The sequence below is a fragment of the Leptodactylus fuscus genome, chromosome 4 (assembly GCF_031893055.1).
Source record: "Leptodactylus fuscus isolate aLepFus1 chromosome 4, aLepFus1.hap2, whole genome shotgun sequence".
In the NCBI taxonomy this organism is placed as follows: Eukaryota; Metazoa; Chordata; class Amphibia; order Anura; family Leptodactylidae; genus Leptodactylus; species Leptodactylus fuscus.
In genome coordinates, this window is record NC_134268.1 from 106,194,559 (window position 1) to 106,221,011 (window position 26,453).

General features: G+C 39.7%; 1 protein-coding gene across 1 annotated transcript in view; it reads left to right on the plus strand.

The window, feature by feature from the left end:
• PIGN (phosphatidylinositol glycan anchor biosynthesis class N) overlaps positions 1-26,453 on the plus strand; it is a 198,091-nt gene that overhangs the window by 165,627 nt on the left and 6,011 nt on the right. Inside the window, exons 24-28 of the mRNA XM_075270921.1 lie at positions 5,423-5,478; positions 9,665-9,740; positions 12,159-12,232; positions 20,069-20,111; positions 25,877-25,929. Of these exons, the coding sequence (XP_075127022.1) occupies positions 5,423-5,478; positions 9,665-9,740; positions 12,159-12,232; positions 20,069-20,111; positions 25,877-25,929 (302 nt within the window). The remainder of the gene's footprint in view (positions 1-5,422; positions 5,479-9,664; positions 9,741-12,158; positions 12,233-20,068; positions 20,112-25,876; positions 25,930-26,453) is intronic.

The window sequence follows — 26,453 nt, forward strand, 5'->3', positions numbered from 1 at the left end:
GTGTAATAGGATTTGTGCTCGGCCATGCCTCCTTTATACAGTGTCGTACAGGAGTATCCATTCCCTCATCTGTGTCCTCACTTATGGTCTCTGGTTTTGTCTCTATGATGTTCTCTTTCTCATTTTTAGTTGGATCAGACCCATCTTGGGGTATTATCTGGGCACTGATCTTTTCTTCTATCTCCTCTATTTCCTCCATCATCATCTCCTTTTCTTCCTCCTCCTCTGGCCTGAATGCCGGCTCAGTGTCATCCATCATTTGTTTACAAATGTCATCTGGAAAGTCTCCAATCTCCTCCATATTGAATATGGTGTTTAATTATGGTGGCCGCCTGGGAGCTGGGTGGCCGCCATAGCCACCGGGTGTCTACTGTTTTATACAGTAGACACCTAGTGCTTAATTATGGCGGCCGCCTGGGAGCCGGGTGGCCGCCATAGCCGCCGGGTGTCTACTGTTTTATACAGTAGACACCCAGTGCTAATGCACTTGGTTGGTGCCCGCATTAACCCCTTTGGTGCCTTGGTCAAAGCTGACCGAGGCACCATTTTCCCTGTGATCGCTGGCACCCAGAGTAAGCTCCGGGGGCTGTGTCACATTGTTGTGACAAATGGGAGCCTTGTGAAGGCTCTCCGGCCTTTCATTCCATTTCTTCTAGGGTGTTTTGTTCAGATGCTTCAGCACTAAACAAACAAACAAAAGCCTAAGAGTCTGTTCACATGGATGAAAATGGTGAGGAATTTGGTGTGGAATTTCAGCGCTGAAAAAAGCCTCCTTCCCTTCAATGGGTTCCTTTTTCTGCTAGTGGAATAAAAAGCTAGCGGAACCCATTGAAGTCAATGGGAAGCTTTTTTTCAGCGCTGAAATTCCACCAAAAATTCCTCACCATTTTCCTCCATGTGAATGGACTCTAAGCCTGTCCAGCTCTAACTAAATAGCAGGTTGCCTCACTAACCTAGTGCAAGCCTAATATCTGGCACCAACCACTATAGAAAACAGGTGTGCTCTCTCTCTCTCTTTCAGGCTGTAGACCTATCAGCCCTTTTCAGGCTTCCTTCCCTGGTAATGAATATCAGAAAGCCTCACTGGAGAATTCCTGGAATTAGGGAAACCCCATAGTGGTCTAGGGGTGGAGTGGAAGACTCCCACTGCCAACCTGTCCTCCAGTCCAGGAAATCCATCCCATGTAACCAAAAAAAAAAAACCCTTGCAGACTACGTTCTGCTAAAGCAACATATACAGTGTTGACCAAAAGTATTGGCACCCCTTCATTTAATTTGTCTTCAATGGAAAACCACAAAAAGAATTGTCAAAAAGCCAAATTGGATATAATTCCACACCAAACATAAAAAAGGGGGTGGACAAAAGTATTGGCACTGTTTGAAAAATCATGTGATGCTTCTCTAATTTGTGTAATTAACAGCAACTGTTACTTACCTGAGGAACCTAACAGGTGGTGGCAATAACTAAATCACACTTGCAGCCAGTTGAAATGGATTAAAGTTGACTCAACCTCTGTCCTGTGTCCTTGTGTGTACCACATTGAGCATGGAGAAAAGAAAGAAGACCAAAGAACTGTCTGAGGACTTGAGAAGCAAAATTGTGAAGAAGCATGAGCAATCTCAAGGCTACAAGTCCATCTCCAAAGACCTGAATGTTCCTGTGTCTACCGTGCGCAGTGTCATCAAGAAGTTTACAGCCCATGGCTCTGTGGCTAACCTCCCTAGATGTGGATGGAAAAGAAAAATTGACGAGAGATTTCAACGCAAGATTGTGCAGATGGTGGATAAAGAACCTCGACTAACATCCAAACAAGTTCAAGCTGCCCTGCAGTCTGAGTGTACAACAGTTTCAACCCGTACTGTCTGTCAGCGTCTGAATGAAAAGGGACTGTATGGTAGGATACCTAGGAAGACCCCACTTCTTACCCAGAGACATAAAACAGCCAGGCTGGAGTTTGCCAAAACTTACCTGAATAAGTCAAAAACGTTTTGGAAGAATGTTCTCTGGTCAGATGAGACAAAAGTAGAGCTTTTTGGGAAAAGGCATCAACATAGAGTTTACAGGGATAAAAAAAAGAGGCCTTCAAAGAAAAGAACACGGTCCCTACAGTCAAACATGGCGGAGGTTCCCTGATGTTTTGGGGTTGCTTTGCTTCCTCTGGCACTGGACTGCTTGACCATGTGCATGGCATTATGAAGTCTGAAGACTACCAACAAATTTTGCAGCATAATGTAGGGCCCAGTGTGAGAAAGCTGGGTCTCCATCAGAGGTCATGGGTCTTCCAGCAGGACAATGACCCAAAACATATTTCAAAAAGCACTAGAAAATGGTTTGAGAGAAAGCACTGGAGACTTCTAAGGTGGCCAGAAATGAGTCCAGACCTGAATCCCATAGAACACCTGTGGAGAGATCTCTTGATGGCAGTTTGGAGAAGGCCCCCTTCACATCTCAGGGACCTGGAGCAGTTTGTCAAAGAAGAATGGTCTAAAATTCCAGCAGAGCATTGTAAGAAACTCATTGATGGTTACCGGAAGCGGTTGTTCGCAGCTATTTTGTCTAAAGGTTGTGCTACCAAGTATTAGGCTGAGGGTGCCAATACTTTTGTCCTGCCCATTTTTGGAGTTTTGTGTAAAATGATCAATGATTTTACTTTTTTTTCATTCTCTTTTGTGTTTTTTCATTGCAAGCAAAATAAATGAAGATATTAATAGCAAAAAGTTTGTGCTTGCAATCATTTTCTGGAAGAAAATGAATATTATCTGACAGAATTGCAGGGGTGCCAATACTTTTGGCCAACACTGTATCCTTCTAGATTTCTGCTACCTTGCCTAGCTCAGGAAACCAGGTGAGATATACACCTTGTCACTTTACCATGCACTTTAAAATATATATCTATATCTACCTATCTATCTATCTATCTATCTATCTATCTATCTATCTATCTATCTAGCTATATATATATATTATAGTTATGTATGTGTGTGTGTGGCTATATATATATATATATATATATATATATATATATACACACAGTACAGACCAAAAGTTTGGACACACCTTCTCTTTCAAAGAGTTTTCTGTATTTTCATGACTATGAAAACTGTAGATTCACACTGAAGACATCAAAACTATGAATTAACACATGGGGAATTATATACTTAACAAAAAAGTGTGAAACAACTGAAGATATGTCTTATATTCTAGGTTCTTCAAAGTAGCCACCTTTCGCTTTGATTGCTGCTTTGCACACTCTTGGCATTCTCTTGATGAGCTTCAAGAGGTGGTCACCGAAAATGGTTTTCACTTCACAGGTGTGCCCTGTCAGGTTTAATAAGTGGGATTTCTTGCCTTATAAATGGAGTTGAGATAATCAGTTGTGTTGTGCAGGAGTCAGGTGGATACATAGCTCCATAGTCCTACTGAATAGACTGTTAGAATTTGTATTATGGCAAGAAAAAGGCAGCTAAGTAAAGAAAAACGAGTGGCCATCATTACTTTAAGAAATGAAGGTCCGTCAGTCCGAAAATTGTGAAAACTTTGAAAGTGTCCCCAAGTGCAGTTGCAAAAACCACCAAGCGCTGCAAAGAAACTGGCTCACATGAGGACCACCCCAGGAAAGTAAGACCAAGAGTCACCTCTGCTGCGAAGGATAAGTTCATCCGAGTCACCAGCCTCAGAAATCACAGGTTAACAGCAATGAAAAGTCAATGCCACACAGAGTTCTAGCAGCAGACACATCTCTACAACAACTGTTAAGAGGAGACTTTGTGCAGAAGCCCTACATGGTAAAATAGCTGCTAGAAAACCACTGCTAAGGACAGGCAACAAGCAAAAGAGACTTGTTTGGGCTAAAGAACACAAGGAATGGATATAAGACCAGTGGAAATCTGTGCTTTGGACTGATGAGTCCAAATTTGAGATCTTTGGTTCCAACTGCCGTTTCTTTGTGTGACGCAGAGAAAGTGAACAGATGGACTCTACTTGCCTGGTTCCCACTGTGAAGCATGGAGGAGGAGGTGTGATGGTGTGGGGGTGCATTGCTGGTGACACTGTTGGGGATTTATTCACAATTGAAGGCATACTGAACCAGCATGGCTACCACAGCATCTTGCAGTGGCATGCTATTCCATCCGGTTTGCATTTAGTTGCACCATCATTTATTTTTCAACAGGACAATGACCCCAAACACACCTCCAGGCTGTGTAAGGGCTATTTGACCAAGAAAGAGAGTGATGGGGTGCTACGCCAGATGACCTGGCCTCCACAGTCACCAGATCTGAACTCAATCGAGATGGTTTGTGGTGAGCTGGACCGCAGAGTGAAGGCAAAAGGGCCAACAAGTACTAAGCATCTCTTGGAACTCCTTCAAGACTGTTGGAAGACCATTTCCGGTGACTACCTCTTGAAGCTCATCAAGAGAATGACAAGAGTGTGCAAAGCAGTAATCAAAGCAAAAGGTGGCTACTTTGAAGAACCTAGAATATAAGACATATTTTCAGTTGTTTCACACTTTTTTGTTAAGTATATAATTCCACATGTGTTAATTCATAATTTTGATGCCTTCAGTGGGAATCTACAATTTTCATAGTCATGAAAATACAGAAAACTCTTTGCTTTTTGAATAAGAAGGTGTGTCCAAACTTTTTGGTCTTTACTGTGTGTATAAATAGATAGATAGATGTATTATATCAGAAATCAGAAGACCACAATGTCTACTTCACATCTGGCACTAAAAATAAAGTTAAAATAGAGTTATAGAGTGCTGAAAATGATATAAAAAATATCCGCCAAAAATCTATTTTTCCATTGTAAAAATTAATATTGCTAGCACCAGTAGCAACCTGTACTGTAATACTAACAAATTATTTATCCTATTTTTTTTATTTTTTTTTGTACTAAATTTGTGAAAGTGAACAAGTTATTGTCGCTATTGTTCTCACCCATATAATGAAGGTTATGTATGGCATTCAGTGAATGAAATTTTTTACATAAAAAAAACAGAAGAATAACTGGACTGAGAGTTGCCTGTATCTGACAATTGTTCACAAACCCTCACTTTCATGGGGACAGGTAGTGCACTCCACATACAAGGTGAGAAAACTTGCAGAATATGATGTCAACTACAAAGTATTGCTGTTAAAGAATGTTTGTACCTTATATGTGTGTCCCTGAATGTTGGAGTGAGAATTCCTTGTAAACTGTAGATATTACTTTTATATAAAACATGTACCATCTATAACAACCCTGTTACAGAGCTGAGCGAAGCGATGTCCAGTAAATGATGACATTTGTCTGGACACTTATCATAGTGTCAGAGAGATAATACAATATAGTGGTAATGGGCATCACACAGACAACATTCTTTTTTTAGCTGTGTCAGCTGCTTACGTATAATACACATTTTCCTTAATGTTCTGTTAGGTGTTCTTTATAGTCACAGCTTTTTTCGGGACTGGAAATATAGCGTCAATTAACAGGTAATGTAAAAAAGATAAACCAAAATGTAAACAGTAATGAAACACACTTTTCACAATCCATCACTAGTCTAGTGTAGTGCCAGATAGTAACAGTGTGATACAAAGCAGAAGCGCCTATTGATGCTTTACAATCACTGCAGGAGATATTGTAGTAACCTTTTATCTTATTATACAATATAATTACACGACTGTCACAAAAACATAGCGCAGTCAATCTTTCTATGCGGTCTGATTCGAAGTGACAAAGTATTTATGTTCTTTAAACTGTGAATGAGAAATGTAATATGTGTACTTGTGCAATGAGCTGAATTATGTTTCTACTGTTGCACTTATTTCATTGTTTAGTTTCCTTCCTATCCACTGGTGGACATCCCACCGATCACAAGAAAGCCTGTGCTTCTGAATCGAGTGACAGTCATACTACAAGTAGCACTTTTCTCTGCACATGATTCATGTAGACACGATGAAGAAAACATACGGACCTCATTTTAGTCTAATGGGGTCCGTGTGGTTTCTTAGCTAACCGCTTTTTAATGCGTTCAGTATTCCGTTCAGGGGGTCCCCCAAGCAGACTCCCTGAACGGAATACCGAACGCAGATGAGATCCAGGTCGTAAAGGGATTGTGCGCTGGTGCGCTTGTGTGACTGGCCCTCCATTAAGAGCCCTGGGGGTGGTGGGACTGTAATCTCTGGTGGTGCCCTTAGCCTCATAGAAGTGAATGGAGAGCCAGTCGTGGAAGTGCATTGGTGCTCTATTCACAAGGAGGCATTAAGGAACCTTTGGTAACCCATTCCTCCTGATAGATAGGGAACCTAGCAGTCGGGATCACAGTGACCGGACACTTATCCCCTGTCCTGTGATTTTAAAAGTTTTGATGTGTGGCTTGAAAGACAGGGTAGAATGTAAGGTTATACAAAAGTATCAGACTTTTGAGACCAATGAAGGAGTGGGGCCATCATGGATGGATAGAGATATTGATATACTTTTTCTCTTGGCTGGGCATGTGCAGATATGTATGTCACATGATCATGAGATGATTAGCATTCAGGACAATATTGTTTTGAGGTATTATGTAAAAAAGGGATAACCTATAAATGGCCAGCTAGCAGTTGTGTTTTGAATTGCAGCCTTTTAGGGCTTTTATCAGCATATTATGATATTGTATTGAATTGGTCCCATGAGAGGTCTTAATCAGATTTGAGCTAGGTTCAAGGTGGTCAATATATATATATATATATATATATATATATATATATATATATATATATACAGTACAGACCTTCTCATTCAAAGAGTTTTCTGTATTTTCGTGACTATGAAAATTGTAGATTCACACTGAAGGCATCAAACTATGAATTAACACATGTGGAATTATATACTTAACAAAGAAAGTGTGAAACAACTGAAAATATGTCTTATATTCTAGGTTCTTCAAAGTAGCCACCTTTTGCTTTGATTGCTGCTTTGCACACTCATGGCATTCTCTTGATGAGCTTCAAGAGGTAGTCATCTAAAATCGTCTTCCAACAGTCTTGAAGGAGTTCCCAGAGATGCTTAGCACTTGTTGGCCCTTTTGCCTTCACTCTGCGGTCTAACTCATCCCAAACCATCTCAATTAGGTTCAGGTCTGGTGACTGTGGGGGCCAGGTCATCTGGTGTAGCAACCCATCAGTCTCCTTCTTGGTCAAATAGCCCTTACACAGCCTGGAGGTGTGTTTGTCCTGTTGAAAAATAAATGATGGTCCAACTAAACGCACACTGGATGGAATAGCATGCCGCTGCAAGATGCTGTGGTATCCATGCTGGTTCAGTATGCCTTCAACTTTGAATAAATCCCCAACACTGTCACCAGCAAAGCACCTCCACACCATCACACCTCCTCCTCCATGCTTCACGGTGGGAACCAGGCATGTAGAGTCCATCCGTTCACCTTTTCTGCATCGCACAAAGACACGGTGGTTGGAACCAAAGATCTCAAATTTGGACTCATCAGACCAAAGCACAGATTTCCACTGGTCTAATGACCATTACTTGTGTTCTTTAGCCCAAACAAGTCTCTTCTGCTTGTTGCCTTTTCTTAGCAATCTCCTCTTATCAGTTGTTGTAGAGATGTGCCTGCTGCTAGAACTCTGTGTGGCATTGACCTGGTCTCTAATCTGAGCTGCTGTTAACCTGCGATTTCTGAGGCTGGTGACTCGGATGAACCTATCCTCTGAAGCAGAGGTGACTCTTGGTCTTCCTTTCCTGGGGCGGTCCTCATGTGAGCCAGTTTCTTTGTAGCGCTTGATGGTTTTTGCAACTGAACTTGAGGACACTTTCAAAGTTTTCCCAATTTTTTGGACTGACTGACCTTCATTTCTTAAAGTAATGATGGCCACTCGTTTTTCTTTACTTAGCTGCTTTTTTCTTACCATAATACAAACTCTAACAGTCTATTCAGTAGGACTATCAGCAGTGTATCCACCTGACTTCTGCACAACACAACTGATGGTCCCAACCCCATTTATAAGGCAAGAAATCCCACTTATTAAACCTGACAGGGCACACCTGTAAATTGAAAACCATTTCCGGTGACTACCTCTTGAAGTGAATGACTCATCAAGTGAATGCCAAGAGTGTGCAAAGCAGGAATCAAATCAAAAGGTGGCTACTTTGAAGAACCTAGAATATAAGGGTGCATTCACACTACGTAACGCCAGCGTGTATCACAGCCGTACACGCCAGCGCTACAGCAGGGCTGCCGAACAGTTCACAATCATTTCTATGGGAGCCGGCACGCGAGCACTCCCCATAGAAATGAATGGGCTGCTTCTTTCACTGCTCGCAGTCCCATTGAAGTGAATGGGAAGTGCCGGCATATACGGCAAGCTCTGCTCATGCCGAGCCGTAAATGCCGGCACTTCCCATTCACTTCAATGGGACTGCGAGCAGTGAAAGAAGCAGCCCATTCATTTCTATGGGGAGCGCTCGTATGCCGGCTCCCATAGAAATGAATGGAGCTGCTTTATACGCCGCTTATTCTGAACGTGTTTTACGTTCAGAATAAGCTTCAGTATACGTAGTGTGAATGTCCCCTAAGACATATTTTCAGTTGTTACACACTTTTTTAAGTAAATAATTCATAGTTTTGATGACTTTAGTGTGAATCTACAGTTTTCATAGTCATGAAAATACAGAAAACTCTGAATGAGAAGGTGTGTCCAAACTTTTGGTCTGTACTATATATATATATATATATATATATATATATATATATATATATATTATATTATATTATATTATGTTTATATATATTCTCAAAACTTGTAGGCAGGTGTGGAAAAAATGCTGATGGTATGTGTTGTTTATTTTTGTCAATTAACAAAATTAAGTGACTGAACAAAAAAAAAATCAAATCAGTATCTGGAATGATAAATCATGTCTTCTAGATACCGTTGCATGCAGTTTTTGAACAAACTTGGGAGGGATCTGTGAAAGGCTTGGTGCAGTCCTTCTGTCTCTTCTTGTAACTACAGACAGACTTGATGATGTTGAGATCTGGACTCTATGGGGGGCCATATCATCACTTCCAGATCTCCACCTCTTCTGATCATTGTTCATTCACATAATTTTGTTAACTGCCAAAAATACATTTCTGAAAGCATTCTTTATTGTGCTGCATCCCCCCATCATCCTAAAAATATTGCACCGTAATTATGTATCTCTCTATAGCTAGATAGACATACATACACACATTGAATGGACTAAAGCATTTGTGTACACCTCTTAAACCGCTAACAGTCACATTAAAATAATAATATCCCTCCTGAAAATGTCACTTTTTTATTACAGATTTTTCCATTATTGCTCATATAAAGATAGCTGACACATAACTATTGTGCCCCATGTGCATTCTAACCCTTTATACATCCAATGCATTTTAAAACATTTATCCCTCTCTGTATTCCAGATTTCATAACTTTTTACATTTTATTGGAATGTCAATATGCTTTTGATTAGTTTTAAGTTTATTTTGTTTCTGATGAACAGAAAACGTCAATTTTGACATCTAAATTTGAAGGTTTATGGTGTTTATCATGTAGAATAAATAACATACTAATTTTATTTTACGGATTGTTACCAATGTAATTTTAATATGAACAGTTCCATGGTTCTTACTATTTTGCCTTCTTCATTCTTCCTCAGTTTTGACCCAGCGTCTGTATATTGCTTCCTTACTGTCTTTAACCCCTTTGTGATGGGTGCGTTGATGATGTGGAAGGTAGGTTAACACTTTTTGAGGGTTTGATTAAATATAATCAAGCTACATTTAGAAACTTGTATATGTTATCAGACTATGCTGTGTAAGTTTGGGGGCATTTTCACTCTATTTTAGGCCAAATCAACACAAAATACATTCTGCTGTTTAGCCAATAGGAACAATTAAACGATTCACTGGATGCAAAGATTGAGTCTGGAACTGAATATTGCTAAGGATAGCACACAGGTCCTCCCCCAACCCTCCTCACATGATTGATATGTCACTTCCTTAAATCATAATCTTACATGTTGTTGTTTTTTTTTTTTTTCAAAACATCTTTTTATAAGATTTTTCAATATTACAATGGTGACATATCATGGATGACAAGGCAACAGCAACATTGACAAAGTTTCCCCAGTTACATCATTGATTAAATTGAGGATCAAGTTTTGGTACTAAGATCACCAGTAAGGAGACAAAAACAGGACAGGCAGAATAACCAAACACTTCTAAGAAAAAGAACAATATACGAAATTGCGCCTTAATGCCCTTAATTGAGTTCCTGTAAAATACATGAAACAGTTTGTGAGTTAAAGAGGTTGTACGAAATTTATGGTAATTTGTGAGTTAAAAGGGTTAAACCAAGATTCCGATATAGCCTAATTTCCAAAGCTGCAATGTATTTTTCTAAATTGACCCATTCTCAAGCTTTGACCCCACTGTACCCCCCAATATGAACCCTATCTGCTTGCTAGCATACCATTGTTCCTGGACATGTCCTGGCGTAGCTGAAGTGGATGTTGGAGAGTGCATGCAGAACGCTTCTTTGCTATGTTAATTTAGCAATGAATGGTGGGACACTGCAGAATTGTACAGCTTTGCAGCGAAATACAGGCCGTAATTAGACAGAATTACAGTTCCATATTAAGCCCTATACTTCCTCCTTGTGTGCCAAATAATAAAATCAAATATGTTCTGGTGCTGACGCATTTCATCTGTAGTCAACAGGGAACCTAATACTTGAGGTGTTATAACAAACAGTAACATGTTGTCTGTTTGGGTTTTTCTAGCCTGCAGATCTTAATGGGGTTCTATCATTGGGAAAAGTCATTTTTAAATAAGCACTTGCTAGCATAGCCTTTAGAAAGGTTATTCCACACATACTTTTTGTATGTAAATCTCCTCAGTAGTTTTTGAATAAGTCCCTTTTTATTCATATGCTAATTAGGCTCCTGCGAGCACAGGAAATTCTCAGCAGAACTCCTCTCTGCTATTCTCTCCTTTTGTGTGTGTGAGATCAAGGAGATGAGTCATCAGCAGCAGCCGGTGCTGTACACACAGCAGAGAGTGTTCGCTGAGACTTCTGGGTGCACGCTGGAGGCTAATTAGCATATGAATAAAAACAGGCTTATTCAAAAACTACTGAGGCGATTTACATACAAAAGATATGTGTGGAATAGCCTTTCTAAAGACTATGCAAGCATGTGCTTAGTTAAAAATGACTTTTCCCAATGATAGAGCCCTTTTAAAGGAGATTTTTGAGTTCTGCAAAAACATGGCAGTGGGGAGGTAGAGGGCTTGGTGTGATAAAATCATAGAAAAGGCATTCCTTATTAAATATCCTGCCATGTTGGTCCTCCCTGACAGTGTTTGTTTACATGGCTGCAGCTATGACATCCTTCTATACCCAGTGGTCTTATGCCATGTAACAGAAATTGGCTGTAGCAGTTTTTGGGATATATTGGGATGTAATCCATTGCAGCCAAGTAAACAAAGACATGGGAAGGGTAAATAATGCATTTTTATTATTTTATCATATTACAAATATCACCTAGCGACTACATACCCCATCTTCATTGTGGCGTCAATTTTTGTACATCAGTAAACCCATTTTAAAAGTTGTTTTTTTTGTATTTTTATTGTATATACCTTTGGTTAGTTCTCTGGGATTAGTTTTTTTTGAGACCCTTGACCTTCTATCAAGGTGACTTAATTCATTGGTTCAATCAACTTTTTTTTCCCCTTAAAACTGTAATATTTTTTCTTTTAAACTGTCAAGGAAGAGGTATAGAAATTTACTGTGGGATTACTATGAGGCTTGATTGAAGGATTCGGATAAGAGGTTTTCCTTTGCATGCATCTCATTCTTTATGATTCGAATGCGTACCTTCTCTAAGCCACAAATTGTGTCTTCTCATGCATTAATCAGTGCGTATAAAAGAGCTTATATTCCTGTATTCATTTTGGTGTCTGTGTAACTATGAATATGTTGAAGAAGGGCAGCATTAATTTGAAATATTTCTAATGTGCCAAATTATTCATGCAGAACAATGAGAATTTGCCCCGTCATTCAGTGACGAGTTAGAGTCGATAGATACAGCCCTTGAAATAAAGCTCTGAGAAGATTTCTCTTCCAACTTTCAACCTTGTGTTTTACAGATTCTCATCCCTTTCATTTTGGTGATGTGCTCTTTTGAAACGGTTCAGATCTCGGCGCAGATTTCTTCAAAAAGGTACATGAAATGACAGCATTTGATAATACACATTCATTAGCGTTTCAATAGGTCAGATAATTGTCCCTGGGCTAAGTATTTATGGTTGAAATATTACTCCTTTTCATGTGACAACCTCTGGGAATAATGATGAAGATTATAAATGTTAATACAGGTAATAATTGTTCTTCTGTATTAAACACCCTGCCTCTTCTAGACAATGTCTTTTCTTTTTCCTGAAGTAATGAACTGCTATGCTTGGGTTCTCCTCTTAGTGATTGGTAACCTATATTAATAGAAATCAGTTTTTGTCCAATGATATGTACCAACACTCTCTAATTCCCTGCATTGCAGTTGTATTTACTTGTGTTCATGTAAATATGTCTGCATGTTTCTAGAATGTGCATAGAGCAGCTCACCACAATGGTAAATGGCTTCATGATTTCCTTCAAAATCACATGGCCATTTCCCATCTATGGTGGGTTGGGTTAGAGTCGTGTTTGGGTTTCTGTACCCTTTAATGAGGGTTACAGATAACTCTTTCATTTGATACAATCATTTTTGGTGCGCTGAATCCAAAAATGACCTCCATTTTATCATAGAACATCACGTTTCCTGACAGTTTAGGTAAGAGGTCTTTCACACCTGCGCCCGGTATCTGATTTGTGCATTCCGCCAAGTTTCTGTCATCAGCCCCGGTGAAACAGGACAGGGGACAGAAACCCGGTGCTCAGTTTTAAAATGCATTCACTTGAATGAGTTTATAAAGCATGACCGTCAGTGTCTGCCTGCTGCCTGTCCATGGGCATACCGTTCTTTTTTAACCGGACACAAAGTCCTGCATGTCCGACTTTATGTCTGGCTAAAAAAAAAGGTTTCCCCATGGACAGGCAGCAGGCAGACACGGGCGACTCCTTCCTCAGATTCTGTTTCTTTTGGCCACACGGTGGCTCAGTGGTTAGCACTGCAGCCTTGCAGCGCTAGGAGTCCTGGTGTTCAGGTGTTCAAATCCCGCCAAGGGCAAAAAAACATCTGCAAGGAGTTTGTATGTTCTCCCCATGTTTGCATGGATTTCCATTCCATATTCCAAAAAAAGACATACTGATAGGAAAAAAATGTACATTGTGAGCTCTATATGGGGCTCACAATCTACATTTAAAAAAAAAAAAAAAGATTCTGTTTCTTTTGGTAGTAGAACAGTGCTCAGTTATATTAAAGAGGTTACATCCCAAGACATGATATTTCTAAGCCTATTGCCAAAAGAAACAGGATCTGAGGAAGGAGTTGCGTTTATTGCAAAATGCAAACAACTCTGAAACATGTTGTCAATAAGGCAATTGTGATTTACCACACTTTTGATTTGTGGCTTTGAGGCCCGAAGCCCATGGTGATCTATCAGTGGCCCACACTATTAGGGTGCATTCAGACTACGTAACGCCGGGCGTGTATGAGAGCCGTACACGCCGGCATTACGGCAGACTGCCGAACACTTCCCATTCACTTCAATGGGAGCGCTCGTAAACGCCGCTGTTACGAGCGCTCCCATTGAAGTGAATGGGAAGTGTTCGGCAGTCTGCCGTAATGCCGGCGTGTACGGCTCTCATACACGCCCGGCGTTACGTAGTCTGAATGCACCCTTACCGTTCTACATGTTTGCTTTACAACTTAGTCATTATTGACGGTCGTAAAACCCGGGGTTTGGCGACCCAGGTCTGAAGACCATTAATACTGCATCCCTGTGGGATAAACCCGGAGTGGAACCTGGTAAGCCTGAGGATCTAATCAGAACCCACCATTAAGTGTAATTCTATCAGTGGTTTCTCTGTCGGGAAGCGCATCTCGTGTGGGTATACCCTCAACACTTAAGAGTTGTACTACAGAGATACTTTTTCTCTCCACTTATAATAGAGTCTGTTGTCTCGCCCCTGCCAAAAGTCTGACCAGGATCATAGAATTAGATGTTAGGAGGTGGTGCAAGATAAGTTTAATCTCTTTCTAAGAGAATTCCACGCTGTTAAGGTATCTATACAAATCAAGGAACCCCACACCTTTGTTGCCATGTTTCATAAGGAAGTGTGTAGGACTGGTTCCGACGTCCTCCAGGATACAATCCAAATAGTAGGATGCCCCCCTAATCCGGTCATAGATATGTCTATCCAAGCATATGTCTTTTATAAAGTGTCTGGTGCTATATAAACTAGATTTATATAGGCTATTACATAGAGAGTGCAGATAAAAACTGCCTACTCTGTATTCAGGAATAGGGAAAGATATCTGCCTTATATAAAACCCAGAGCTGCATCTTGTGGGCCATACTATATGACGTGGAAGTCCAATAAGCCAACAGCACCAAAAAAAAATCATGTTTCAGTTATAACAGTCTTACCCACTGACAGGTTTGTTTGTTTCATTCAACAATTTGCAAACCATTAGCTTGCTTCAATAAAAAGAGTTTGTTGACCAAAACATCACTGCAGTGTTGCGTGAATACATTTCCCGTGATCTTTCTGCTGATTTATTGACCTTGTTAGTACATGAAATATGAGTCACTTCCTGTAAACCCTATCATACATTACATTGATTGGTGCTGCCGCTTCATCTAACAGTTCTCGTACTGTATGTAGGATAGAAAATCTTCTCTGTTTTGTATACTTTTTACAATGTGTGTTGATAACAAACTCTTTGTAAGCCAGATGGCATCTTCAATCTGCAGAAGCATTGCTTCCCGCAATCACATTCTGTTTTATAATGTAAATCTACCCGGAATATTTGTATCCATAACAAAACTGTATCCAAAATAAGAGCACATTGTTTTTTAAACATTTCTGGCTACTTTTCTTTGGAGATGTTGGCCTGCATAATAATAATTATTTTATTAATATAGCGCCAACATATTCCACAGCACTTTACTCATAGAACAGACAGTGTTTGAAATTGCAATGTGACATAGAATTAACCTAACAAACAATAGGAGTGAGGGCCCTGCTCAGGAGAGCTTAAAATGTACAACAAAAAAGGGGGATCCAAGAGGTAAGAGGGATTGTTAGGTACAATGATTCAGCTATATTTTAATAAATAAGGTCACATAACTGAAACTGTATGGGCCTGTCTCCAGCAAGTATCTGAATATACAGATACTACTGTAAGTGCATGGAGTGTAAGGTAACTTCCAGATAGAGGGGTCAGTTTTTGAAGAATAGATTAGAAAGGATAACTTAGGATAAGAAATGTTATCTTAGAGTGCGGAGGTGTAGAACAATGTCATCAGGTTGTATAATAAGCCTGTCTAAATAGAATATTAATCTAGTTGTCCAGGGTAGAGCATTCCAGAGCACTGGTGTAGCTTGAGAAAAGTATTTGAGACAAGAATGGGATGTGTGGATAACAAAGGGTAAAAGTCTAAGATCATTGGCAGAACAAGGGAGGATGGTTGGGGTGGTAGAAAGGGACGAGGGATGAGATGTAGGGAGGTACAGTTTTAGGTTTAGATTTTATGGATGAGTGTGATAATTTTATATTGTATTCTGTGGTGGATGAGCAACCAGTGCAGCACTGGCACAAGGTAGGAACATCTGTGTACTGGTTTGACAGAGAGATGAGTCTGGCAGCTGTATTCAGGACAGATTGTAGAGGGGAGAGTTTAGTAAGAGGAAGCCCAATTAGTAGAGCATTGCAATAGTCAAGATGAGAATGAATCAGAGCAAGAATGAATGTTTTTAATGTTTCCACAGTGAGAAAAGGACGGATTCTGGGGATATTTTTAGGATGTAGGTGACAAGAGTGTGCAAGTCTCTTAATATAGGGGTATGGTTGAGAACCAAGTCAAATACAGGAACCAGGCATGTAGAGTCCATCCGTTCACCTTTTCTGCATCGCACAAAGACACGGTGGTTGGAACCAAAGATCTCAAATTTGGACTTATCAGTCCAAAGCACAGAGTTCCACTGGTCTAATGTCCATTCCTTGTGTTCTTTAGCCCAAACAAGTCTCTTCTGCTTGTTGCCTGTCCATTTCCGGTGACTACCTCTTGAAGCTCATCAAGAGAATGCCAAGAGTGTGCAAAGCAGGAATCAAAGCAAAAGGTGGCTACTTTGAAGAACCTAGAAGCCCTACTGTGCTTTGAACTGCAGGAACACTCTGGTGTGAACAAGGTCTGGCAGTTAGTGTTACTGCCAGCCCACTACACCAACCAGGTGTACTCTGTTAAATCACAGAGGAGGTCTGTGCAGCTCAGAGCAGCCGCTACTACAAACAAGTCAGTCTAGTCAGAACTTCTGAACTAGGCAGAGAACAGTACCCAGTGTGTGTTACCAGTGCAACCAAACCAAGGCAGCTTACTGCCCAACTAACAGTGGCTTAACTGACTCAGGGGCAATTCTAAGTAAGGCCAACTAAATATTGTTCAGACTGGAACCCATTTACACAAATTGCAGTCAGGATCTGGAATGACGTTAGGGCAGCGGGCTGAGGAATCTAGCTCCTTAAATAGAGAAAGGGCAGTCCCAAGCAACAGCTCAGCTACCCACGCAGAGCGCACATTGGCCCCAGTCAGTCAGACAGCCGAGCCCAGCTGCTGTAAGCAAATTTAACCCCTGCAAGTAGGACAGAATCACGTAGGGAAATGTGACCGCTGGCAAAGCGCAACAACCGAGGATCAGACTGCGACCCGTCCCCTCGGCCGCCGCTGCCGCACTGTCCTAACAGTGGCTAGAATATAGGACATATTTTCAGTTGTTTCAATCTGTTTTGTTAAGTATATAATTCCACACGTGTTAATTCATAGTTTTGATGTAGTGAATCTACAATTTTCATAGTCATGAAAATACAGAAAACGCTTTGAATGAGAAGCTGTGTCTAAATTTTTGGTTTGTACTGTAAACAAGAAAAGGGTTCACAATCTGGTAAGGAAGTGTTTTGGTTGAATTTCTTAAAGTATATTGGGAGAACACTGACTAGATAAAAAGAACTTCATGATCTATTGTTCTTAGTTTTATCTTGTATGTCAAAATGGAGCAACTCCTGCATGTTGATAACAGAAAAAAAAATCTAAAGATATTTCTAAACCCACAGATGCTCCTTCTCATACCAAATAATTAGTGAGTCTATTATGGTAAATGACAATGAAAGTCCACTATTATTTATCTTATAATGGTACTAGCCTCTGCCCGCGACTTCGTCTGCGGGTTGTTGGCGTCGATGATCTGCCTATATTCTTCTAATTGCTGCCATCGATGGATCACCTGCTCCGACATTTTGGCAGTTCTCAAGGTGTCCTGCATCTGAACTTGTTCCTCGCACCGTGCCTGTGATTGTTCTGGCATCTCAGCAGCTGGGACGCCATTTAATGAGTGACTTGGTGGCGTGGATGATCCGTCTGCTCCGACATTTAGGCTGCTCTAAGAGCCACTTGACGCCTAGCTTGCTCAATCCTCCTAAGCTCCGCTACCTTCATATCTCTCCTGGTTTTAGAATTTTGCAACAAATTAGATTTTCTTTTTCCTAGCATGTTTAAAATTAGCAAACTGCCAATTTGGATTAAAGGGGTTTTTACATCCATTGTCTCAGCACTGGAGCAGATCAGGTAATATTCAAAAACTTTTCACAATGGATTCAGTGTTATCTGTATGAGACACGGCTGTTGGCAACAGCAGTTTAATATAGTATATGAACATAAATTCATAACAGTTGTTAAGCTATGTCATTTACGGGATAAAAAGTAGCCTGTTTTATTCGAAGTTACAAACTATCTATGTGCCAAATTTCAATCAAATCAAAGCTTATATCATTGATTTAGGGAGTTATCCCACTTATGTGAGGAAAAGTCGGCAACGGTTAGTCAGGAGATTGGTGTTTTGCCTATCTCCAGGTCAAACAGTTTACGGTAATTTGAAAAAATGTGAGCATGTGTTATTTGTAAACCTAAGTATCCATGACATTTATATAAGTAACATTACATATTCCATGAGAGCAGTCATTATCAGAAGTTAGTTCCTTTTTAAGACTGTAGCAATAATATATAGAGATCGTTTCCCATAGATACTGTACATCTGTAGCATATAGAATGTACAAAATGCATGTTCAAATAGTTTTCCTTATTTTGTAAAGATTTAAAAAAATATGTATGATTAAACTTGATCAAATTATATTTTATTTTATTTACTTGGTAATCTTAAAAGGTATGTATATACACTCACTTGGCACCATAGCATTTATCATATCTGAAATTCAGTAGAGACACAACTTGAAAGGAGTGATGAGAGAGAATAACGTCAGGCGCTGCGCCTGGGAGGTAAATGGCAGCTCATTTCAGAATGGAGGATACTCTCCAGTGCTCGCCTCATCTTTCCAGAACAATTGTATGCCCAGATCATTAGCTGATACCAGACTTGTCTCTGTTTGCGTATCAGATGGAAGTTAGTTTGCCAGCAGAAAAAAATATGTGCACATTGCTGCAGATGGCATTGGTATAGCTGGTCTTCATGCTTGCCATCAGTCAGCAATACAATATGTGAGAGTTATTATCCATTGAGTAAGGCTGTGTTGTGTCCCACAATAACATACAGCACAAGTATCAAAAGTGTCGTCTTATGGAGTGTAATAGTGCTACATGATTGTATGATACAAAGTGTTCTTTGTATAAACTGTGTAATAAAATCTGAGCTTTATTAAATTAATTATGAAATCCATCACAGAGCAAACGTACGTTTCATGCCTGTTCAGACTGGTGGTAGGTCCTTAGTAATAGCATATTACTGCAAGGAACTTATAAGAAATGTTAATATCACAGGTATGTACATCTGCTAATGGAATAGTAACTTCAATAATGCAATTTAAGGTAGTGTTTCTGAAAGAGGCAGTATTACCGGTATGAACCGAGCCAAAGTGCAGTGATGACATTGATAAATTTCAAGTATTTGTACCAGAGACATCCAGTAGATATCTTCTGATGCCTGTTCTTAAAGTACTTTGTGTGTATCCGATGTATATAGCACTTTGCAGTGGCTCAGGTGAATAAATATATCACTTATGACTGATTGTATTTAATATACCATACTACTGAATCTCATAAGTATAACCTTTAGAGGTTGAAATTGATGCAGTGTTGCTTGACATTACATACGGTACATTCATTTGTTATGCCTGCCCTTGTATATACCTCTGGCATGCCATCTGTTGTAGAACTATAACTCCCATCATGCTCCATTCAATGCTGGCAGTTGCAAATTGACAACAGCTGGTTTAACGAAATTTGCTTACTCCTGCTCTATGGCGTAACCCTTCAGCATTATCACAGATTTTATTATTTTAAAAATTATTTCAAAAACACTTCATTCTGGTTAAGTAAAAAGGTACTTGCCTTTCACTGGATCCCATGCCGGTGAGGACCCTGGGCAGTTGGGATGGGAGTGATGGTGGATTGGTAAGAGGCGAGTATCAATTCATTTAAAGTTTTATTACCTAATATAATTAACCCTGTAATTACAGCCATCTATTCTCCTCAAAAACTTCTAACACAACAAAGCAAAGATAATGGCAAAATATTTCTAAGTAATTTAAACATAACTACTAAACTTTGGTATTGTTCATTCTTATTTACTTATATATGGATGATTTTACATAAATGATTGTTGTTGTCCTGGAAGTAATTTATGAGAAATTCTTCTTTATTGTATCAGTAACCACACTGCTTGAAAATCTTTATCTCTGAGACATCTTCCTCATGCTCCTCTATATCTTCTAGTTGGAATATCACTAAGCATTGCTTTGGTGTATCCAGTGATGTGCATTGTATATAGAGACAGGTTTAAACACATTACTTTCATGTGCAGAAATAATATTTCACTTTGTCTTTTCCAGCTTGTTTCTCATCGTTCTTGTGATATCGGACATTATGTCTCTGGTAAGTCGCAGTTAGATATTCTATGCCAGTAAACCAGAAGGCAATAATTCATTCTGCAATATTCGGAACATTAGTGCATGGAGGCATTTGTGTTTGTTTTGTAAGATTGGACAGGCATAAGCAGAAACTCTTTCAATAAATTCTTCCACATTTTGTAATCAGTCTCGGTCCATAAATACTGTTTTGCAAGATCTAAGGTCCAGAAGGGCACTTAAATTGTATTTTGTATTCATTATGTTGAAGGAAATATTTCAGAACATAATTTGGAATGATTCTGAATCTGCATGTATCTTGTGAAGAGAAATAGGCAGTTTTTAAGGGAGAATCAATATTTTTAAATTGGTTTTTCTTAGCAAAGAAGGAGTGAGGTCTTAGTGAATCATTGTTTGCAGTGAAGGTACTTTTACATGCATTTTAGTCTTTTTATTCACAGCATTTTTATATGTTATTACAGTTTATTTAAAGTTTTAGGATTCTGCAAAATAATTAAAAACCTATTGCCCACTCCTGGTTAATCCATAGCCATTCCAGTGCCACTGCTGTGTTGCAGTGATGACGTCTCAGTTTGCCCATGTGGCCGCTGGTAGTGACTAATGATTAATGGCAGTGGTCAAGTAAGTAGTCTGGCACATCATCGATGTATCTCACAAATCAAAGACTTACCAGGGGCACTGGCACTGTAATAGCAGAAGATTTATCAAGTGAGTAATGAGCCATTTATTATATTATTAATAGTTAGTGCAAAGTTATACTAGACGTGCCATATAGTCTGATGCTGCATAGTAATTCTGTTGCATTATTGAAATGTATAGACTATGTTTACAGCTCCTATTAGTTGACTTTTTTGTGGCAGAAAAATGTGTAAAGTGTTAGTACAGCTTTGGTGCAGGGTCTCGCAACTTAGACCATGTCCACTTTTCATTAAACCATACCCTTTTCCAGTGAAGCCACGCCCATCTTCTCACAAGTTGCAAAAGTGTTTAAAACACTTAATAAATGTGGTATAAGACATGTGAAACCGCTTTATTAAAAAAATCCCCATAAATTTTGGTCACTAACTCGCTCCCAGTATGCTATCATTTACTGCTGTAGTTTTGCGTTCTATCTTTTGATCCACTTTTGGAGAAAGATACAAGGACGCATTATACAGAAACCTACATGGCATTTGATCATAGTGCCACATGTTGAAAGTTTTTTCACACATAATATCACCGGATCTAGGAGCACCAAAAATTTATATATTCACATAAGGGGTGTTCTCAAGACACCCCTTATGTGAATATTTTTTCACACATACTGTTAAATAAATAAGCCAGCAATTTTTATGTGTTTTTGGAACATTTGCTGTTTTGGTGGCAATTACAACTGAAATTATCTGCAAGGAAGTGTAGCTTCATTTTATCAATACAACCACCTCCAGACAATAACAAATGACAAATTAGGTAATATTTTTTAATATTGTCTTTACAATCTAAAAGATTTACAGCAATAGTAACAATTATTATATTGGATCTTCTTCATAAGCCCAAGGTGCTTGGAATCAGGGACAAAACTTGAAGCTCCTGGTCCCCAATGCTAAATGTCCCTTACTATGTGCTATTTTAGAATAATGGTGTTGTCTTATGTTGTTAAAAGGCCATTGGGCACCTTTGGGCTTCAGGGCCTTATAGTAGAGATTGCTACTAGAGATGAGCGAACAGTGTTCTATCGAACACATGTTCGATCGGATATCAGGCTGTTCGATGTGTTCGATTCGAATCGAACATCACGTGGCAAACTCCAAAAAAATTTGATTCCCCTCCCACCTTCCCTGGCGCTTTTTTTGCACCAATAACAGCGCAGGGGAGGTGGTACAGGAACTACGACACCGGAGGCATCGAAAAAAATCGGAAAAAGTCATTGGCTGCTGAAATCAGGTGACCTCCATTTTAGACGAATAGTGGATTTCAAATCCGGGTCATATGAGAATGTGAACTTTGTGACTAAGAGACAGGGATAGCTGTACAGGCAGGGATAGCTAGGGATAACCTTTATTTAGGTAGGAATGTTATTAAAAATAAATTTTTGGGGCTCTATCGGGTGTGTAATTGTGATTTTTGTGACATAAACTTTTTCCCATAGGAATGCATTGGCCAGCGCTGATTGGCCAGAGTACGGAATTCGACCAATCAGCGCTGGCTCTGCTGGAGGAGGTGGAGTCTAAGATCGCTCCACACCAGTCTCCATTCAGGTCCGACCTTAGACTCCGCCTCCTCCGGCAGAGCCAGCGCTGATTGGCCGAAGGCTGGCCAATGCATTCCTATGGGTATGCACAGACTTAGCAGTGCTGAGCCAGTTCTGCTCAACTACACCGTGTGCCGGTCAGCCCATCAGATGTAGCAGAGCCGAGTGTGCATAAGGGTTCTAGTGCACCCTCGGATCTGCTACATCTGATGTAGCAGAGCCGAGTGTGCATAAGGGTTCTAGTGCACCCTCGGCTCTGCTACATCTGATGTAGCAGAGCCGAGTGTGCATAAGGGTTCCAGTGCACCCTCGGCTCTGCTACATCTGATGTAGCAGAGCCGAGTGTGCATAAGGATTCTAGTGCACCCTCGGCTCTGCTACATCTGATGTAGCAGAGCCGAGTGTGCACACTCGGCTCTGCTATATCAGATGGGCTGACCGGCACACGGTGTAGTTGAGCAGAACTGGCTCAGCACTGAATAAGTCTGTGCATACCCATAGGAATGCATTGGCCAGCCTTCGGCCAATCAGCGCTGGCTCTGCTGGAGGAGGCGGAGTCTAAGGTCGGACCTGAATGGAGACTGGTGTGGAGCGATCTTAGACTCCGCCTCCTCCAGCAGAGCCAGCGCTGATTGGTCGAATTCCGTACTCTGGCCAATCAGCGCTGTCCAATGCATTCCTATGGGGAAAAGTTAGCTTTCGAAAATCGCAAGCTGACAGGGATTTCCATGAAATAAAGTGACTTTTATGCCCCCAGACATGCTTCCCCTGCTGTCCCAGTGTCATTCCAGGGTGTTGGCATCATTTCCTGGGGTGTCATAGTGGACTTGGTGACCCTCCAGACACGGATTTGGGTTTCCCCCTTAACGAGTATATGTTCCCCATAGACTATAATGGGGTTCGAAACACGTTCGAACACTCGAACAGTGAGCGGCTGTTCGAATCGAATTTCGAACCTCGAACATTTTAGTGTTCGCTCATCTCTAATTGCTACCTCTGCATTCACTATAGCTACTCCCCTGTTTTGAATATTCATAAATTTAGTGTTCCAAAAATAGCATTAAAGGGGCTCTATCACTGGGAAAAGTCATTTTTAACTAATCACATCCTTGCATAGCCTTTAGAAAGACTATTCCACACTTACCTTTAGTATATAGATTGCCTCAGTGGTTTCTGAATAAGTCCGTTTTTATTCATATGCTAATTAGACTGTTGCACGATACATCATGCACTCCTCTCCTGTTGTTTCCTATGGGAGGCTGCTGCTGATGACTCAGCTTCCTGTATGCACACACATAGGAGATAATAGGAGAGAGGAGGCTGCTGGGAACTTCCTGAGCTGGCTGGAAGCTCATTAGCATATGAATAAAAACAGACTTATTCAGACACCATTGAGGCAGTCTACATACTAAAAGTAAGTGTGAAATAGCCTTTCTAAAGCCTATGCAAGCATGTGTTTAGATAAAAATGACTTTTCCCAGTGATAGAGCCCCTTTAAAAAGAGACTGTCAGCAGGAAAATCTGTGACAAACTATTACTTATGCACTTTCCAAAGATAGCTTTTTATTTCTACATTGCAGATCTGTTTTCATGAAAACCAGGATTTTATTTGTATGCAAATTAGCTGAAAAGGGCTTTAGGGATATTTCTTCACTCTCTGCTCTGGATTGTCCATAACTGCTGCTCCGCTCCACACTCCCTAGTGGCATCTTCTACTTTGTTATAGTTTGTCTATAGTTAGCGTTGGTTTCTAGAGAAGATAACAGCCCCCTTGTCATACCTGTTTTAGTAAATACTTCCCTTCCAAGTACCAATTCTGGAGTATCTTTACCTATAACTCTTTGTGGTACAGGTATACTCTGACATTGTCCAATCAGCTCTTTTAATATACTGCATAGGGAATCATCCCTTTGACAAAGCCAATACCAAGTTGCTAGTAATTCCTTAAATTTCTAGGAGGAATAACAGAGTTATGAAAGAAACTGAGTTATGAGAAAAGATGTTCTAGAATAGTTATTTTCTGGGGAATAGAATTGTCAGGAGTGGTGACATGTCCCCTTCATACCCATCACAATAATTCTACAGAGAGATGTTAAGGAAGACAAATAATTGAATAACTGTAGACAGGATGTTTGGCAAGCTATCAATAGATAGATTTTTTTTTTATTTGCTGCAATTTCTAATATTTGAAAATCTGTAATGACAGCTATATTCATATAGCAATCTGAGATTAGGGTATCATCAGTATAACCGTAATCTACAGGGAGCACATTTAAGAATAATTACTTATGTTTGAGCGTTTTATGACTTTATAATTGATAGAGCCAGAGAAAGCCTGTGTACTGTGGATAATATTCCAGCTTTGGAGTATGGTAATTTAGAGCTTAGTGTTCATTTAAACCATTTAAATGCATTGCCTTGTGGTGTGCATTAGGGATTTGTTACACTGTCATCACTGAGTTTTTTATCTGGTAGGAAAAGCAGTATAATCTACCTGACAAATACCTACAGGCTAGAAACCCACAGTAAGATAGATATACATACCCATTCCACATATCATTTGTTGTTGTTAATTTGCTGTTTGTCAGATTTTGTGCAATTAACAATGTATGGAAAAAATTCAAATGAATAAGCCTTTTAGAGAAATTTACCTTTGAAATATATTATATTATATTGTACAATAATTATTTGTTTGGAAACTAAAGATTGTGTAATGTAAATTGTAAATATTTTATCATCATGTTATTTTAATTAATTCCCGCAATGGACTTTTATCACCTACCTAGGAGAGGTACAATTGTCTGATCACAGTTGACCCCTAAGAGTCCATTCACATGGAGGTAAATGGTGAGGATTTTGGTGTGGAATTTCAGCGCTAAAAAAGCCTCCCATTGACTTCAATGGGTTCCTTTTTTTCAGCACTGAAATTCTACACCAAATTCCTCACCATTTTCCTCCATGTGAATGGACCCTAAGACTCCTGATCCTAATGACCACCATTAGGAGTAGTTTGAATGGAGCAGTAGTCAAGCATGAATCCTAGTGTTCCATTTGGCTTCCTTAGTCACATAATCTTTAATTGTCCTAAGAGATACATTTTTCGTACAGATTTCCAAATGAACTGTACACACAGATTTTGAATGTAAAATGCTGGCTTCTTGCAGCCACTACTAGTGGGAGCATCAGAGAGTACTGAATACAAAACTTTGTAAGGTTAAAGCCCCACGTAGCGGGGCAGAGCAAAAAAAAAAAAAGTGCTTCCATTATACCTATAGGAAAACCACTGGCGTTTCTGTAGGTTTTGGAAATCGCAGCTTATCCTCTGTGTATTTTTCAGCCAGGTGTGGATGGGATGCGCTAGAATCTTTTCCATCTCGCATAACTGTAAAACGCCATTTTTTTCCACAGTGTTTTTTTTTCCACATGGTCAGCTTTAGAGCTGGTGTGCTCAGTGTAACCTTATTTTCAGCATATTTCATGCTCACAGCCTCACATAATTACTCTGGATCTTCTAAATATGTTTTATTTTTTATTTTTTTCAGCACTTTTTCTTTCTGGTTAAAGATTATGGAAGTTGGTTAGACATTGGAACAAGGTACAGTATTAAAAGAAAAACAAAAAAAAATAAGTCATGATACATAGTATACACAGATGGAACATTTCTTGTCGTGTGCTGGATTTTAACTTATTTGTGTGCATTTTTCAGTAACCATAAATTTCATACCATACCACCATACCATACCATGCCTACAAAGAACCAGGAGTTCCAGTCTCCAGTTATGTAGCTGTGCCACCTACATTGTTAAATTATTGTAACTTATTGATAGCATAGGCCATTATTATCTGATTGGTGACAGGCCTGAAACTATACAGTGTACCAATCCAGGAGCAGTTAATCTGTATATCTGTAATGTACAGAACTAACTTCACTTCAATGAGAGCAGAGGTTCAGTAATGCTGCACACCACTATACAATGTAAGGAATCATCTGTTTTCTAGTACTGAGGCCGACAGCAGTTCTGAACAGCTGAAATTTGTAATTCCACAGTTTTAAAGGATAAAGATATTACTGTGCAGAGCCACTCTTATGTTAGTCAGGGGAACACTGAGTATCCGACA